Here is a 17,164-nt window from a genome sequence, read left to right as displayed (position 1 = left end):
TTTGTTGGTTTTTTAAGAGATGGGGTCTTGACCTGTCACCCAGGCTGGAGTACAGTGGTGCGATCATTGCTCACTGCAGCCTCAGCCTCTGGGCTCAAGCTCTCTGCCCGCCTCAGCCACTGAGTAGATGGGACTAGAGGTGCATGCCAGCATACCCAGCCAATTTTTGTATTTTTTGTAGAGACAAGGTTTTGCCACGTTGCCCAGGGTGATCTTGAACTCCTGAGTTCAGGCGACTCTCCTACCTCAGCCTCCCAAAGTGCTGGGATTATAGGCGTGAGCCACTGTACCTGGCCTGTTACTTTTGTTCTTCTCTTAAATGGATGTACTGTGCAGAGGAATGGGTCAGCTGCAGGGAGGCTTAACTGAGGAGTGACAAGGATAATGATAGCTTAGAAGAGCTTGGCAGTGGGAAGCGCCGTGGTTGGTTACCGCAGCCGCAGGTCATTGGAGGCTGCAGAGCAGAGGCAGGGGCCGTCCCAAGCCCGAGGAGGCACCCAGCTCCCTTTGTGGCGCCAACTCCCAGGGTGCTGGTGGGCCTGGCGGTGCCCCTTGGTTTTATGTTTATCGCATTTCCCTAGAAAGACTGAGGGGTGATTTGATCTGAATGAACTTTAAAATTCAATGTTGAGTGAGTGGAGGGTAACTAGACAGAAAAAAGGGGAAAAAAGGAAAGTTGAAAGCAAGGTGGATTTCATGTAATGAATGAAATGTGGCTTAAATGCTTCCTCTGCAGCATCCATTCTAAGGAGATCTTCCATTCCTTGACAATTTCTTTCTCTCGATCCTGGGAATTTCTTCTCTGGATGGATCCATCTAACTATGGCGGAATCAAAGGAAAAGTTTCATCTCGTATTCACTGTGGACTGGTAAGAGAACTGCAGTGTGGCACCCGAGCCAGCTTTGGGGGCCACATTCGTTCCTGCAGCAAGTGCTGAGTGCTCAGGGCCCCGGCAGGCCTGGCTGTGCAGTAGCAGACACTGCAGCTGCATCTCGCCCTCATGAACAAGCGAGGAGACCATGTGCAGACAAGCACGCCAGTGTGGAGTGCGGCATTGGCCCTGGCGAGGGCTTGCCATGGGCAGGAGGGAGGTAGAGGCCCATGAGGTGGTGACAGGGAAGCAGGGAGCTGATGGAGTGCACCGGAGTCATGCGAGCTTGAGGCACCTCCAGTGGGCACCAGGGAGGCTGAGCACAGGTAAGTGGGGGTGCTCCCAGATGCAGGCAGAGAGCTGGCAGGTCCAGGCAACTTGGGCATGGCAGGTCAGGGCCTTGGTTTTCTTGGGGATGGGAGGTTCTGTGTGGGTGATGTTGGAGCTGTCTTGGCCCCCATGTGGATAACCCACCATCCAAGGGCACAGGCAGGTAAAGCCAGTTAGTGCCCGTCCCAGGGAGACGCCGGGCAGCTAAGGCTGATGAGAAGGGCCTAGGTGGGCTTTGAGGTGGGGCTGAGGGGCCAGTGGATTGGATATGGGCAAATGCCCGGGTGTGGGCCAGGCTGTGGGTGAATGGAGGTGGCTGTCAGGATCAGTGTGGGGAAGGAGTTATGTCTGGCTGGGACTCATGGTCTTATGGTGTTTGCAAGGTTGAGACATCGGTGGTCAGCTGATGCAGAAGTGGCCAGAGAGTGTCTGGGTAGGTTGCGAGAGGCCTGTGTCCTCCACAGGGGTCCTCACAGAGGGCTGAGAGGAAGCTGCGGGGGCCAGGGCCTCAGACGTCTGAGGGAAAGCCCTTCCGTAAGGAGGTGGGCGCTTCTCAGAGCTGGCAGGATGAAGCCAAGGCTGCCCAGGACCTGGATGGGAGCGATTCTGATTGGAGTTGACCTGATTGGAGGGATTCAGAAGAAAGCAGGAGGGCAGAAATACAGGCGGTGTAGACAGCTCTGAGGAGGGGATCAGCATGTGGTCGGAGGGCAGAAATGCAGGCGGTGTAGACAGCTCTGAGGAGGGGATCAGCATGTGCTCACAGCAGGTGGCAGTGGGTGTCTGTGTCTACACAGATGTGGTCGGCGTCATGGCACGAACACGGGTTGCGCGGGAGGGCTGCCCGCAGTGAGGCTGGGTCTGTGATGGGGTCGTGCCATCCAGGAGATTGGTGGACTCAGAGAAAAGAACCATCACCAGGAATCTCTGGCTGTTTTTTTCATCCTGTGGGGTGGGAGTTCACTAATTTTCAAGTGAAACCTGAAAGAGCAGAATGAGGCTTGCAGTCCCAGGTAATGAGCACTTCTATGCACCAGGCATGTCTCACAAAGCACGCTGTGCTGGGAGCCACCCTGCAGGATTCACGCAGGCTCCGGGAAACGCAGCGACTGCGGGGAAGTCTTCTCTGGTCAAATAGGGCAGATGGACCCAGGTTGGAGGAGCCTTCCCTGCGGCATCCTACCCCTCTACAGGCTGCAGTGGTGCAAACACAGCCACGTTGTCTCTGTGTTACAGCAAGACTCCCAGAAAGCAGGGGGAGCAGCAGATGAGCAGGAAGATGACGATGAGGAGGAGGAAGAGGATGGGGAGGAGGAGGAAGATGCGGAGGAGTCCGATGTGGAGGATTTACTGGAAAACAACTGGAACATTTTGCAGTTTCTGCCACAGGCAGCCTCTTGCCAGAGCTACTTTCTCATGATTGTTTCAGGTGAGCCCAAAGCCCAGGGCTGCGCAGCCCCCACCAGGGGGACTCAACGGTTAGTAGATGCGGCTCCTGTGCTGTGGTATCGCAAGAAGGGAGACTGGGAAAATCAGGTCAGGCGGAGCGTGTCCAGTAGCCGGGACTTTGTGAGCCAAGGTGCCTCCTCTTCCGTGCTCCAGCCATGTTCCACCAGAGGACCCAGAGGGGGTGGCTGTCCTCACTTCATGCCTTACTCTCAGGAAACCCCGTGGGGAGCAGCTGCTCCTGGCCATGTCATTGAGGGATTTCCTAGCTCTGCTCCTGCAGTCCGATTTGGTGACTCAGCCAAATACATTCCCGGGGAACACGTGTGTGCACGTTCAGTAACTGGAGATAAACCCCTGGGTCAGCTGCCCCCTTGCTGGTCTGTGAGGCCTAGCTTTCTGGTGGAGAAATTCTTATGCCTTAGTTTGGGTCCGCAGGCTTCGTTTGCAAATCAAGCAGTGCAGGTTAGTGTGCAGACGAAGTGTATAAAGGAAGCACTGTTTGTAGTTCAGAGCCCTAAGTTAAAACAGCAAGTCACGATGCGTGCACATAGTCACAGAGGCTTTCGTTGATCATTTTATATTTTTGTCTACATGTCCTTGAGTCTTTAACTTTCTCAGTTCTCTTCTGCAACTTTCTTTTTTTGAGACAAAGTTTCACTCTTGTTGCCCAGGCTAGGGTGCAATGGTGCTATCTCAGCTCACCGCAACCTCTGCCTCCTGGGTTCAAGTGATTCTCCTGACTTAGCCTCCTGAGTAGCTGGGATTACAGGCATGTGCCACCACAGCCAGCTAATTTTGTATTTTTAGTAGAGACGGGGTTTCCCCATGTTGTTGGTCAGGCTGGTCTTGAACTCCTGACCTAAGTCTCTTTTGAAAAGTTCTGGGTTGGCTGGGCACGGTGGCTCACGCCTGTAATCCCGGCACTTTGGGAGGCCAAGGCAGGCGGATCACCTCAGGTCAGGAGTTTGAGAGCAGCCTGGCCAAGATGGTGAAACCCCGTCTCTACTGAAAATACAAAAATTATCCAGGCGTGGTGGTACATGCCTGTAATTCCAGCTACTCGGGAGGCTGAAGCAAGAAAATCGCTTGAACCCAGGAGGCAGAGGTTGCAGTGAGCCGAGATTACACCATTGCACTCCAGCCTGGGTGACTAGCAAATCTCCTTCTCAAAAAAGAAAAGTTAAGTTGTGGGTGACAGGCCGGGAGGAGTTATTAGAGAGAGAAGCGTGCTGACACCAGGACCCAGCCTTCACTTGTATTGGGAGCTGCTTTTGCACACTACCCAGTGAGAGGGTTAATATGCACAGCATTATTTATACCGTTTTCTCTCTGAGAATGAACTCGGGTATCAGCAAGTGCTCCTTCTCAGTCCCACTTCTCTAACTGACTTTTAGCTCATCTAAAGGCCGCAAATAAAATTATAAACAATGACATTTTAGCTTCATCTGTCAGGTGGTCTGACCAGCCATGGGGTCCCCTCAGATTCTGGGGTGTTTGCAGCACCCTGACTCGGCCGGTGGTGTGTGTTGCCTCTCCACAGCGTACATTGTGGCCGTGTACCACTGCATGAAGGACGGGTTGAGGCGCAGTGCCCCAGGGAGTACCCCTGTGAGGAGGCGGGGGGCCAGCCAGCTCTCCCAGGAGGCCGAGGGGGCAGCTGGAGCCCTTCCTGGTGAGCAGTCTTTTGTTTCTCAAGGCCACTGCTGTGTGCCAGTGACCTAGCCCCTCTGTGTGCCATGGGTGGTCCAGACAGACAGATGGGAGGTCCCTAGTGACAGGCAGGTCCCAGATCCCTCCCTCAGCATCCTTATACTTCCAGGAATGATCACCTTCTCTCAGGATTATGTCGCAAATGAACTCACTCAGAGCTTCTTCGCCATCACTCAGAAGATACAGAAGAAAGTCACAGGCTCTCGGAACTCTACCGAGCTCTCGGAGATGTTTCCTGTCCTCCCCGGTTCCCACTTGCTGCTCAATAACCCTGCCCTGGAGTTCATCAAATACGTGTGCAAGGTGAGGGTGCCAGTGTGCGTGTGAGGTGAGGACGCTAACATACGTGTGTGAGGTGAGAATGTTCATGTGTGGAAGGTGAGGCTTAACGTGCATGGTAAACGTGCCAGTGTACATGTGTAAGATACAGACACCAGCATACCTGTGCACGGTAAGGATGTCAGTGAATGCAGGGTGAGGCTTTCATGTATGCAGGGTGAAGGTACATACATGTGCAGGTCGGGGCCAGCATGTGCAAGGTGACGGGCAGGTGTAAGTAAATGTTCATTCCACCAACATTTATCATGCCCCTGTCACATGTAGCCACAGTTGAGGCATTTGTGCCCAGGTGTGAGCAAGATAGGAAAGGCCCTGCCTGGTGGGGCCTCTCTGCTAACAGTAGACCCGAGAAGGGAGATGGCACTTCAGAGGCTGAGGTGCTGTGGGGACAGAGCCTGTAAGGGGCGCTGGGACCAGGGGCAGGAGGAGGGAGGACACAAAGGCCCTGGAGGGCAAGCTTGGTGTGTTGGTGAAGTCACAGCTGGGAGGATGGGTCACAGGAGACTAACAGGCTGGACCAGGACCCAGAGCTGATGAGACGAGAGCTTGCTCGGATGCTGAGGGCTTTCTGGGAAAGGCAGACTGAGTCCAAGGAGGGATAATATTACCAGATGACCACCACGGGTGTCAGCCCTTATCGAGCAGAGCACCTCCCTGCCCATTTCCTCACTCAGCCTTCCCAGCAAACTGCATGTCACCCACGGCTAAGGTTACGCTTGACGGCCTCAGGGTCTGGTTGTGGTGGAGAAGTGTTTTTAGCTCACTATTTTAATTCCTTTGTTGACTTTTACATGTTTTAAATTTATTTTTATTAAGGTGTAATTTACATACAGTTCTCACTTTGTAGAGTGCCATTGTGTGAGTTTTCCATTCCTAGGTGAATGGAATTGTGCCACCATCAGCAGGATACAGGATAGTCACCACTGAAAACATTCCCCGTGCTGCCCTTGGGGGCTCAAGCCCTCCTCACTGGACATCTCTTTAGCCACTGGTGTGTCCTCTGTCCCTGCATTGTTTTTCTCTTCCAGAGCATCACATATGTAGAGACATACTGAGCAGCCTTTGGGATCTGGCTTCTTAGCAAAACATACTTGGTGGTTGGTTCATCCACACTGTCATGTGTATTAGCACTTCCTCTCTTTCTGTTGTGATAGTGTCCGTTGTATGAGTGAAACACAGCTTGCTTTTCATTCACGGGTAAAGGACATTTGGGTTTTTTTCACCCTTTGGTGATTAATAGCAAAGCTGCTATAAACATTCTTTAGGTGCAGATTTTTGTGTGAACATAAATTTCAGTTCTCTGAGGGTTAAAACCCAGGAGGAGCATGCTGGGTCATTTTTTAAGTGTATGTTTAACTTGATAAGAAACTGCCAGACTCTTTAGAGACAGGGATTTCACCAGGTTGGCCAGTATGGTCTCTATCTCTTGTCCTCGGGATCTGCCCCCCTCAGGCTCCCAAAGTGCTGGGATTATGTACGTGAGCCACCATGTGTGGCCATGAGTTAACTTTCATGCAGCGTGCATGCTGTACATCTGAGTCCATATTTCTGTATGGAATATCTGACTGCAGGCACATCTGTCTTACTGTGCTTCGAATCTCATGCTGATCAAGTCTCGTTTTTCCAGCAGCATGCGCTCACTGTGTCTGTGTCACATTTGGGTAATTCTCAGAATATTTCAGACTTTTCCACTATTATCATATCAGCCATGATGACCTTTGATGCTTCTGTGGCGATCGTTTTGGGGCGCCATGAACCGTGCACATAGAAGACCGTGAACTTAATGTTGTGCATGTCCTGACTGCTCCACTCACAGGCCATTCCGCCATCTCTCTCCCTCTCCTTGGGCCCCCCATCCCGATGACACAACAGTATTGAAATTAGGTGAGTTAATAGCCCTGCAATGACCTCTAAGAGTTTAGGTGAAAGGAGGAGTCACATGTCTCTCGCTTTACATAAAAAGCTAGAAATGGTTAAGCTTAGTGAGGAAGGCGTCAAAAGTCGAGACAGGCTGAAAGCTAGGCCACTCACACCAGTTAGCCAAGTCAACTGCAAAGGAAAGGTTCTTGAAGGAAATTACAAGTGCCCCTCTACTGAACACAGGAATGATAAAGAAGTGAAACAGCCTATTGCTGATACAGAGGAAGTTTCATCTGGGTAGATCAAACCAGATACAACATCCCCGTAAGCCAGAGCCCAATCGTCTCTCACTCTGTGCAGTTCCCTGAAGCCCGAGAGGTGAGGAGGCTGTAGAAGGAAAGCTTGAAGCTGGCAGAGGTTGGCTTATGGGATTTAGGGAAAGAAGCGATTCCGGTAACTTTATAGAAGTGCAAATGAGGCAGCAAGTGTGGGTGAAGGGGCTGCAGCGAGTTCTCCAGAAGATCTATCTGGGATCATTGGCAAAGGTGGCTCTACTAACAACATATTATTAGTGTAGACAAAACAGCTTTCTTTTGGAAGAAGATGCCATCTAGGACTTCCATAGCTAGAGAGGAGGCCTCAGAGCCTGGTTTCAGAGGACAGGCTGACTCTCTTATTAGTGGCTAATACAGCTGGTGACTTTAAGTCAAAGCCAGTGCTCATTGAATCTTAAGAGCACTGTTGAGACCTGCAGCTGAGAAAACAATTCCTTTCAAAATAGTACTGCCCATTGACAGTGGACCTGGTCACCCGCGAGCTCTGATGGAGAGGCACAAGGAGGTGAATGCTGCGCGGACACACACACACACACACACACACATACATATAAAACTGCTAGACCCGGTCACTCACGAGCTCTGATGGAGAGGCACAAGGAGGTGAATGCTGCTTTCCTGCCCACGGACACCCATTCTGCAGCCCTTGGGGCAAGAAGTAGTTTCGACTTTCAAGGTTTATTATTAAAAAATACGTTTCATGAGGCTGCAGCTGCTGTAGATATTGATTCTTCTGATGGATCTGGGCAAAGTAAATTGAAAACCTTTTGGAAGGATTCACCATTCTGGATGCCATTAAGAACATTTGTGATTGGCTGAGCGCGGTGGTTCACCCCTGTAATCCCAGCACTTTGGGAGGCCGAGGCAGGCAGATCACAAGGTCAAGAGATCGAGACCATCCTGGCCAACATGGTGAAACCCCATCTCTACTAAAAATGCAAAAAATTAGCTGGGTGTGGTGGTGTGCACCTGTAGTCCCAGCTACTCAGGAGACTGAGGCAGGAGAATTGCTTGAACCCGGGAGGCAGAGTTTGCAGTGAGCCGAGATTGCACCACTGCACTCCAGCCTGATGACAGAGTGAGACTCTGTCTCAAAAAAAAAAAAAAATTTGTGATTAATGGGAGAAGGGGTCAAAATATCAGCATTAACAGGAATGTGGAAGACGTTGATTCTGACCCTCATGGATGACTTTGAAGGATTCAAGACTTTTATGGGAGACGTGACTAAAGATGTGGTGGAAACAGCATGGGAACTAGAATTAGAGGTAGAGCCTGAAGACGGAACTGAATTGCTGCATTCTCAGGACAAAATTTAACAGATGAAGAGTTGGCTTTTCATGGATGAGTAAAGAAGTTGGGTTTATTTTGTTTCATTTTTGAGATGGAGTCTTGCTCTGTCGCCCAGGCTGGAATGCAGTGGCCTACTCTTGACTCACTGCAACCTCCGCCTCTTGGGTTCAAGCAATTCTCCTGCCTCAGCCTCCCAAGTAGCTGGGATTACAGGTGCCTGCCACAACGCCCAGCTAACTTTTTCATTTTTAGTAGAGACGGGGTTTCTCCATATTAGCCAAGCTGGTCTCAAACTCCTGACCTCAGGGTGATCCACCCGCCCGCACCTCCCAAAATGCTGGGATTACAGGCATGAGCCACCACATCCAGCCCAAAAAAGTAGTTTCTTGAGATAAAGTGAACATTGTGGAAATGACAACAAAGGATTGAGAATATTCTATAAACTTAGTTGCCAAAGCAGCAGCGGGGTTTGAGAGGGCTGACTCCAGTTTTGAAAGAAGTTCTACTGTGGGTAAAATGCTATCAGACAGCATCACGTGCTGCGGAGAAATCTTTCATGAAAGGAGGAGTCAGTCGATGCAGTAAACTTCAGTGTTGTCTTTTTAAGAAATTGCCACAGCCACCCCAAGCCTCAGCAATATCACCCTGATCAGTCAGCAGGCATTTACATTGAGGCAAGACCCTTCATCAGCAAAACAGTTACAACTCGCTGAAGGCTCAGATGATGGTTAGCATTTACATAATAAACTACAGTATAGGGCAAACCTAACTTTTGTCTGGGCATAGTGGCTCACACCTGTAATCCCAGCACTTTGGGAGGCCCAGGCGGGTAGACTGTTTGAGCCCAGCAGTTCAAGACCAGCCTGGGCAACATGGTGAAACCCATCTCTACAACGATCACAAAAATTACCTGGGCGTGGTGGTGCATGCGTGATGTCCCAGCCACTGGGAAGGGTGAGATAGGAGGATCGATTGAGCCCAAGAGATCAATGCTGTAGTGAGCCATGATTGAACCACTGCAGTCCATTCTGGGTGACACAGCGAGATCCTGTTTCAAAATAAAACAAATTACATAACCTTTTTGTTTTTTTGAGATGGAGTCTGACTGTGTCACCCAGGCTGGAGTGTAGTGGTGCAATCTTGGCTCACTTCAACCTCCACATCCTTGGATTCAAGCAATTCTCCTGCTCTAGCCTCCCCGGTAGCTGGGATTACAGGTACACACCCCCACACCCAGCTAATTTTTTGTATTTTTAGGAGAGACAGGGTTTCACTATGTTGGCCAGGCTGGTCTTGAACTCCTGACCTCAGTTCATCTACCTGCCTTGGCCTCCCAAAGTGCTGGGAGCCACCACAGTCATGAGCCACCACAAATCACACAATGTCTATATGCACTGAGAAACCAAAAGATTTGTGTGATTTGCTTTATTGTGGTATTTGCTCTGTTGAGGTGGTTTGAAACTGAACTTGCACTATCTTTACGTTTGTATTCCTGAACCATTTGTTGAAAAGGACTATTTTTCTGTTGAATCATTTCTGTACCTTTTTCCATAACTTAATGACCTTATCTGTGTGGATCTATTTCTGGATTATGTGTTTTTTTTATATCTTAGGTTAATTTGCTAATATTTCTTTGAGGATTTTTGTGTGTGTGCTCAGTTACTGGTCTGTAGTTTCTTTGTGCGGTCTTTGGTTGTAGCATCAGGGTGATGCTGGCCTCATAGAATGAGTTGGGGTGCTCTCCCTCTTCACTTTTCTGAAAGATACTGTGTAGAATCACAGCATTTCTTCCTCAAGTGCTTGGTAGATTCCCCAGGGAAGCCTGTTCTCACCGATGGAGAACTGCCAGTGTAGAGAAGCCAGCTCTCTGAGGCTTCTAAAGGGGCTAGGGAAGGGAGGAAAGGGCTCCAGGAAGCCGCAGCCTGAGGTCCAGAGGGTTCTGATCCAGCCCAGTGGCAGGGAGGCCCTGGGAGCTGCTTCCTGATGTGGGCTGTGGTCTCCGCAGGTGCTGTCCCTGGACACCAACATCACAAACCAGGTGAACAAGCTGAACCGAGACCTGCTTCGCCTGGTGGATGTCGGTGAATTCTCCGAGGAGGCCCAATTCAGAGACCCCTGTCGCTCCTACGTGCTCCCTGAGGTCATCTGCCGCAGCTGTAACTTCTGCCGCGACCTGGACCTGTGTAAAGACTCTTCTTTCTCAGAGGTGCGGCTGAGCTTCCTTGGGCCCTTCACGGGTAGAGCAGGACATCCGAGGGCAATGTGGTGTCTTGGGGCTCCTGCAGCCCCAGCTCTGTGGGTGACGCCTGCTGCACTTCTGACTCACGGATGGGCAGCAGGCACCTTCTCAGGCCTCCCCACACCACGTTCGGAGTGTTGTCCTAGGAAAGGCTCAAGTGCAGGTGAGAGGCCAGGTGTGAGTGCAGGCAGCTGCACGCAGGCGTCTCGCCCTCACCAGGCCCTTCTCACAGCCCCTTCCTCTCCTGAGATGCTGCCCACAGCACTGTGGTCTGGAGGCCAGCTGGTGACCTCTCCCGCTCTTGCTCTGCCTAGGACGGGGCGGTCCTGCCTCAGTGGCTCTGCTCCAACTGTCAGGCGGCTTATGACTCCTCTGCCATTGAGATGGCGCTAGTAGAAGTTCTGCAGAAGAAGCTGATGGCCTTCACCCTGCAGGACCTGGTAAGCAGTACCTGGTGTCCTCCAAGAGGCCTGCCTTGCAGACCATCTGGGCCCTGAGCCTGATGGATGTTCTGTCCACACTGGTTGAGCATCTGCCTTGGGTCAGGAGTTGGCCTTGTGGGTGCTTTGTTCTTGTGGAAGGAGACAGACACTCCTGAGTGGGAGAAGTGAAGAAGGAAGAGGGAATTGCACAGCTCGGCGGGGCCACAGGGAGGTCTCACTGAGGGGCATCCGAGCAGAGGCGGGGAACACGCCAAGCTGCAGTGGTCCAGGCCTGCAGGAGAGAGGGAGCGAGCAGGGCCTGGAGGGGGCTCAGGTCTGGGTGTCTGGGGTGGGACACCCACAGCAAGGGTGGGTGTAGTGTAGGGAAGGCACTGGCAGGGTAGGATGTAGTGGTTCATTTTACATGAGGGCTGGTGTGCGCACATTGGGGGCTCAAGTCTTACTGATGGGCCCACAAATGTGTCTCTCCTCTCGAGCCTGTGAAGAAGCAGCAGGGGGTCCGGCCGAGTTAGGAGGGCTGGCTCCCATTGGGGCTATTCCCTTTCAGGTCTGCCTGAAGTGCCGCGGGGTGAAGGAGACCCACATGCCTGTGTACTGCAGCTGCGCAGGGGACTTTGCCCTCACCATCCACACCCAGGTGGGCTCTCCCTCACCTGCCTTGGCTCAGCCTCGCCTCCTCGACCTCCTCTGTGTGGGGACTGGGGTCTCACTGCGTCTGTTTATTCCTGCAGGTCTTCGTGGAACAGATCAGAGTCTTCCAGAACATTGCCCAGCACTACGGCATGTCATACCTCCTGGAGACCCTGGAGTGGTTGCTGCAGAAGAACCCACAGCTGGGCCAGTAGCGGGCCCCGGGCCCCGGGCGCCTCTACATCCGCGCCAGGCCCCTTATGCAGAGGCTGCATCCCCATGCTTCCAGTGACCAGACCACTGACCACCCTGACTTTCCAAACTTGTGACCGCAGGCCAGGGAACGGGGCGGGAACCAAAGAAAACAATTCTCAGGGAACTCAGACGTCACAGGAGCAAACAGGAGCAGGATGTGGCCCTGGCCTTGCCAGAGTGTCCACAGAAGCAGGCCACGAGTGAGACTGCCAGAGCCCTGGGTGCCGTTTCTCGTTGACTGTGTTTCCAGCCTCCTTTTGCTTCCTGCACCATACATGGCGGGGCGGGAGAGTTCTCTAGGTGCGCCAGTTCTTTTTCTTTGGAGGAAAAACCCCTGGAGGTGTCTGGCTACCTGAGATTGGGCTCTGAGAGGAGGTGGGTTTCCACGGCCGTGGTGGGGCCGGAGTCTCACCTGTTTGCATGGAGAAGTGGGCTGTCCCCACCGCCTTTCAGGAGCAGGATGTGGGCTGGTTTCCCAGGGAGTCTGGACCCTGATCCATGAGAATCTGGACTTTGGCTTTGTGCCCTGCTCATTTGGAGCCAGCTCTAGAGGGAACCCTCTATCAGTCGCAGGAAAACAAGACCTCTGTGCACCTCACTTTCAGCCAGATACATCCCTTGTCCTTCACTTTCTTGCCCTGGACCAGCTGGAAGCAGAAAGGCCAGTTTCACAGGGCAGCAAACAAGTATGAAATGTAAATCAGAAACGCAGATGCCCCAGACGACAGCTCACAGGAGAGAGGGGCCCACATGCCCCCCCGGGAGGCTTTCATTGTTGGCGCAGAGCTGGCCTTAGTTTGTCCCTGCCATCTATTGTCCGAGGGCATCGCTACCACACTTTCAATTTTAACTTGTATTTCACACCGAAGTTTCTTTAGGTTGTCACTGTGTATCTGTGCAGGGCGCCCCAGACTGGGGGAATGGGTACCGCTGGGCATGTGTTTGGCCCTTGGATGCCACTCAGGCTGCCTGCCTGGAGAAACCTGATGCCTGCTCAGATGGACGAGTGCTGAGGCCTCCAGAGTGGAGATCAAATCAAATTAGGGCAAACGGGGGAGGAGGGAGGCTGGCTGATTGGGCTTCATTCCTGGAAGCAAAGCGGGAGAACACTCGGGAATGAGGATTGATGGGGCCAGAGGACAGCCACTCATCCCCCAGGAAGGCCACCCAGTGGGACCACGGGGCGCTTGGCGTGGCTGTGGGCCCCGGCCAGCCTGGGTTCACTCTGAGGCCAGCTGGGAGCTGGGGCATTTGAGCGTTGGTGGAGGGCTCAGAAACAAGAAGCTTTGGCCTTGGTTCCCAAGCTGTGGCTCAACTGGAAGAGCCAGTTTCTCCAAAACTGGAGCCGGACATTTGTGAGCCACACAGCACATGTAGGCCATGGGGTGACCTGAGGCTGGGAGGCCACAAGTAAAGGGAAATAGGGCCTGGCTGTCCTGTGTACGGTGAGAAGACTTCTCACCACCTGAACACAGCACTGGGGTGAGGACTCCAAACAGGCTTTCAGATAAGACCCGGCCTGCCTTGCCTGCCCTTCTCCGCTCTTTAACCCTGGGGAGTGGCGTTCTTTCCTGCGATGGTTTTCCTTCAGAAGGCAGGATGGCACCTGGCACGGGCGACTTCATGATGCTCAGTTCTGCGTTCCTCCCAGGACGCCCCCCTCCCCCCGCCTGGTGGGTACCAGTCTAACCACTGCAGCAGCCGAGGATGCGGTAACCAGATTACCCACAGGCCCTGATCCAGTTAGAGCCAGCTCCCAGGCTGGTGTCCATCCACCTCCGCCTGGCCTGACTTCCCGTCTCGGATCCTGCCCCCACCCAGCAGGAATGAGTGCTGGTCCGAGCACCGTTGCAGCCTGAGCTTTCGTTTTCCTTGTGTGCCGCTATCACCGCCTCCCTTCCGTTTTCTCTTCCTGAGTCATGCTATCCTCCTCCCACATTCTGAGATGAGGCGGCTCTGGTTTGGCGTCTGTGGTGGCCTGCCACGTGAAGGCAGGGACATGTCCTGGGTCCCGGTGCACTCCAAGCCTCGGCAGACCTGACTGTGGCCTGGCTGGCTGTGTGGACAGTGGGTCGTGGGGCAGGCAGATGTGCCCTGCACACCTCCCGGCTGCCTAGTGGGGAGATGACCCAGACCGGGTCACTGTGCAGCCCAGCTCCAGGCCGGTAGGGCCTAGCACCCCATGTTCATGGGCTCACGATGCTTCTACCCAAGGAACAAGGCCAGAAGGTTGTGCTTGCAAGTTTATTGAACTCAAGAGTATGTTGTGACTTCTAAGGAAAGCGTCTGGGCAGAATTCAAAGTTAAAACACTGGTGGGGTGGGGTGGGGTGAGGGTTCCCATGGCCCAAGACCAGGAGCAGAGCCCCTCAGAGCTCAGTTGCCTTGGGTCCCAGGTGGCTGAGAGGTGGTGGGAAGTGAGCAGCACTCTAGGGACCAGTTGGGGAGGAGTCAGGGCTGGTGCGCCAGGGTGGAGTCCCTGCCCTTGCACAGGGATCCTGTGGTGTTTGGTTTCATGGAGATGCTCCGCTACCAAAGTGTCCAGGTCCACTGAGGGTCCCTAGCTGGGGACTGGCTGGCCCCACCAGGCTGGGTCTGCAGTGCAGTGTGTCAGGAAGGCGCTCAGAGTTGGGCCAAACCTTTAGGGTCTGTGGGTATGGAGTCTTGCGGGGCAGGCTCGGAGACAGGAGTGTCCACCATCTGCTTGGATGGGGCAGAGATGGGGCGAGGCCGTGGGGGCACGATGGCCAGGCCACACTCTGCCCCTTGCTGGCCCTCCTGGCCTGATGGAGGGCTGGGGGGCTGATCCTCGGAGCAGTGGGCAGGCTGGGGAGGGGCCTGGCCCAAAACGCGGGCAAGGGTCAGAGGCCAGCTATCTGAGGGGCGGCTGGGCGCACACACCTTGTCAAATTTCTTATGGCTGTAGACCTTGTTTTTGTTCATGAATGTTAGCAAGATCCAGTCGCACAGGAAGGAGCCCTGGGGCCAGCAGAGCAGAGACCAGGGTGTAAAGACCTGGTGGAACCCCCGCACCCACTGGGACCCCAGAGTGGGTTCCTTACCACCCCGATGGAAGTCAGAGCTGTGGCCAGATTAATGATGGTGGGAATCAGGCTGAACTTCCCAGCCTGGAGAGAATGGGGGTGGTCAGAATGTCTGACAACCACTGATGGGGCTGGAGAGAGGGGTGGAGCATGAGGAGCAGGGCTGGCCACCCACCCCCAGCGGGGCAGTCACCTGGCCATGCACGATGACGTCAATGCGGATCCCGTAGGCCTTGATGAGCGTGCGGGTGGTGGTACCATTGATCTTGTAGTACTTGGCAAACCTGGAATGGGAAGGCCGGGAGCCCATGTCCAGGCTGCCTGGTCCTGTGTGGCACCAGCCAGGGCCCACTTATCCTCCACGCTCCAGGGCTGCCCCTCGGGTGCTGAGCCTCTCAGGACCCCACTGTGGCTATGATTTGGGGGACAGCAGTGTTCCAAGGACAGTACCTGAAGTTGTAGCCTGACGAGGCAAGCACGTGCTTGGGGTCCAGCCTCCGGAAGGAGTACCTGGGGTTGCACTCCGAGGCGGGCAGGTCCAGGTCACAGTCCCAGTTGATGATGACCCCGATGACACCACCCTACCAAGAAGAAGCCAGGGAAGGGGGTCAGGAAGGCACATAAGAGGCCCCTTGAGCCGGGATCAGTCCAGGCTGCATGTGAGGTGTGCACTGAGGGGCCCACAGGGCAGCTTGTGGGTGCTGCTGAGCGTCCAGTGTCTGAGCTGTATGGGGTGCCAGTGGCCAGCCCTGTGGCCAGTGTCAATAATTCAGCAAGTGCCACACGGACGGGTTGTGCTGATCGTGTTTCTTTCCTCTGCCTGAGCAGGGCCGGCTGGTCGGGAGGGAGAAGGGACTGTCCCCTCTGTACCTCAGGCCCTCCCTACACAGGTGGCAGCCCACCCTGGCCCCGCCCCGCCTGCGCTTGCCCTGCCTTCTGTGCCAGCTCTGCGAAGCTCTCCCCAGCCTGCTCCACGATGAAGCCCAGCTTGAAGATGGGGCAGTAGAGGTCGGAGGCCTCATGGAACGTGCAGCGCTTCAGGTACCCATCTGTGCGGTCGGCGATGTTGCCCCTGAGGAGGCAGCAGGAGGCAAGGCCTGCACCCCAAGTGCCCCATTCCCAGGAGGCAGCCCCCATGCTGGGCCATCACCACGCCTTGCGGCTCTTACTTGGAGAAGTGGAATTTGGGGTAGTGGATGCTGTTCTTGATGAGAATGGTGAAATTTGGGGCCATCGTACCCAGAAATTGGCTGAGAAGGCACAGACGGGCTGCTTAGTCCCCTCCTCCTCCAAGGCCCCTGCCTGGCATTGCCCCCCCCCCCCAGCTCCTGTTACTGCTGCCCCGCCCATTTGGCCTCTGATCAGAGGAAAAGGATCAGAGTGGAGGCTGGGCCGCGGGTGCACCTGACAGAGGCCCCATCTTCCACCGGGCACCAGCCGAACACCTCGCAGGTCTTGGAGGGCCCCTGGTAATAGGGCACACAGCGCCCGGTCCGCAGGCCTGTGGGGCAGAGGTCACTGAGGCTTAGTGGGGGCAAAGCCCTGCTCAACCCAGCCCCGGCCGGCGCACACTGACCGTTTCCCAGCATGTCCAGCTCCCCAGCCACGCAGTCGGCGTCGGAGTGGCAGGTGGCATTGTGGACTCTTATGCTCTAGGGTGGAGGCGGCCCAGTCAGGGATCCTGCAAGGGTCAGCCAGCCCCCCTAGCTGAGGCAGGGTCCCCCAGCGCCAAGGGCCCAGCTCACCTCGGGGCAGGTTCCCTGGGTCTGGAACTGGGTGGCCTCGACCCTGGTGATGATGCTGAACACGCTGCCCCCCTGGGCTCAGAAAGAGGAGGGGGGTCGGTCGGACAGGCGGCAGCTGCTGCCCCTCGGCCCACTGAGGTGGGGTGCACTGCAGTGCGGGGGTCAAGGAGGCGGCCCGTACCTCGGGGGGCTTCACATACTCCTCCACGTCCCATACTTTGTGCTCGGACGTGGTGATCCCCTTGACCTTGGTGATGATGGAGCTCTCAGGGCCCGTCTCGCTCTCCTGGTAGCTTTTCTGCACGATGAATACGTACCTGCGGGCAGGGGCGGCGCCGGCTCCGGAGGAGACCCCGGCAGGGCTGAGCCCGCCAGCGACCCGGGTCCGCTCTGCGGGGCTCTAGGGGCCCGCCCCGCGCCCCCAGTCCCAGCCCTGATCCCAGCCCCTGCCCCGCGCCCCGCGCCCCGATCCCAGCCCCTGCCCCGCGCCCCGCGCCCCGATCCCAGCCCCTGCCCCGCGCCCCGCGCCCCCCGCGAGCAGGCGCGCAGCGCGCCTTCCCCTTTCTCCAAGTCCCGCTCTGCGACCGTTGCCCGGGGACACTCAGTCCCCTTCCCCCAGCGCCC

At 54.9% G+C, this 17,164-nt stretch overlaps 2 protein-coding genes across 4 annotated transcripts in view; one reads left to right on the top strand and one right to left on the bottom strand.

The window, feature by feature from the left end:
- The window catches only part of POLE (DNA polymerase epsilon, catalytic subunit), a 55,249-nt gene extending 42,624 nt beyond the window's left edge, over window positions 1-12,625 (top strand). Inside the window, exons 42-49 of the mRNA XM_017513624.2 lie at window positions 737-869; window positions 2,439-2,631; window positions 4,192-4,323; window positions 4,471-4,664; window positions 10,191-10,391; window positions 10,739-10,864; window positions 11,415-11,504; window positions 11,599-12,625. Coding sequence (XP_017369113.1) covers window positions 737-869; window positions 2,439-2,631; window positions 4,192-4,323; window positions 4,471-4,664; window positions 10,191-10,391; window positions 10,739-10,864; window positions 11,415-11,504; window positions 11,599-11,712 — 1,183 coding nt within the window. The 3' untranslated portion in view covers window positions 11,713-12,625. The remainder of the gene's footprint in view (window positions 1-736; window positions 870-2,438; window positions 2,632-4,191; window positions 4,324-4,470; window positions 4,665-10,190; window positions 10,392-10,738; window positions 10,865-11,414; window positions 11,505-11,598) is intronic.
- A 1,357-nt stretch (window positions 12,626-13,982) lies between these two features.
- Window positions 13,983-17,164, bottom strand: part of P2RX2 (purinergic receptor P2X 2) — a 3,500-nt gene continuing 318 nt past the window's right edge. The window contains exons 2-12 of one of the 3 annotated variants that reach the window (XM_017513626.2): window positions 16,722-16,857; window positions 16,541-16,612; window positions 16,372-16,447; window positions 16,200-16,296; window positions 15,965-16,045; window positions 15,729-15,867; window positions 15,246-15,376; window positions 14,989-15,079; window positions 14,814-14,879; window positions 14,653-14,730; window positions 13,983-14,451 (exon numbers count right to left, since the gene is read on the bottom strand). In XM_017513626.2, the coding sequence (XP_017369115.1) occupies window positions 14,374-14,451; window positions 14,653-14,730; window positions 14,814-14,879; window positions 14,989-15,079; window positions 15,246-15,376; window positions 15,729-15,867; window positions 15,965-16,045; window positions 16,200-16,296; window positions 16,372-16,447; window positions 16,541-16,612; window positions 16,722-16,857 (1,045 nt within the window). In that variant the 3' untranslated portion in view covers window positions 13,983-14,373. Of the gene's footprint in view, window positions 14,731-14,813; window positions 14,880-14,988; window positions 15,080-15,245; window positions 15,377-15,728; window positions 15,868-15,964; window positions 16,046-16,199; window positions 16,297-16,371; window positions 16,448-16,540; window positions 16,613-16,721; window positions 16,858-17,164 lie in introns of all 3 variants that reach the window. The other 2 variants (XM_017513625.2, XM_037733156.1) reach the window with 2 other exon arrangements.

This window comes from Cebus imitator, unplaced genomic scaffold (genome assembly GCF_001604975.1).
Source record: "Cebus imitator isolate Cc_AM_T3 unplaced genomic scaffold, Cebus_imitator-1.0 Scaffold497, whole genome shotgun sequence".
NCBI classification, from domain to species: domain Eukaryota; kingdom Metazoa; phylum Chordata; class Mammalia; order Primates; family Cebidae; genus Cebus; species Cebus imitator.
This window is presented reverse-complemented; position numbering and strand designations above follow the sequence as displayed.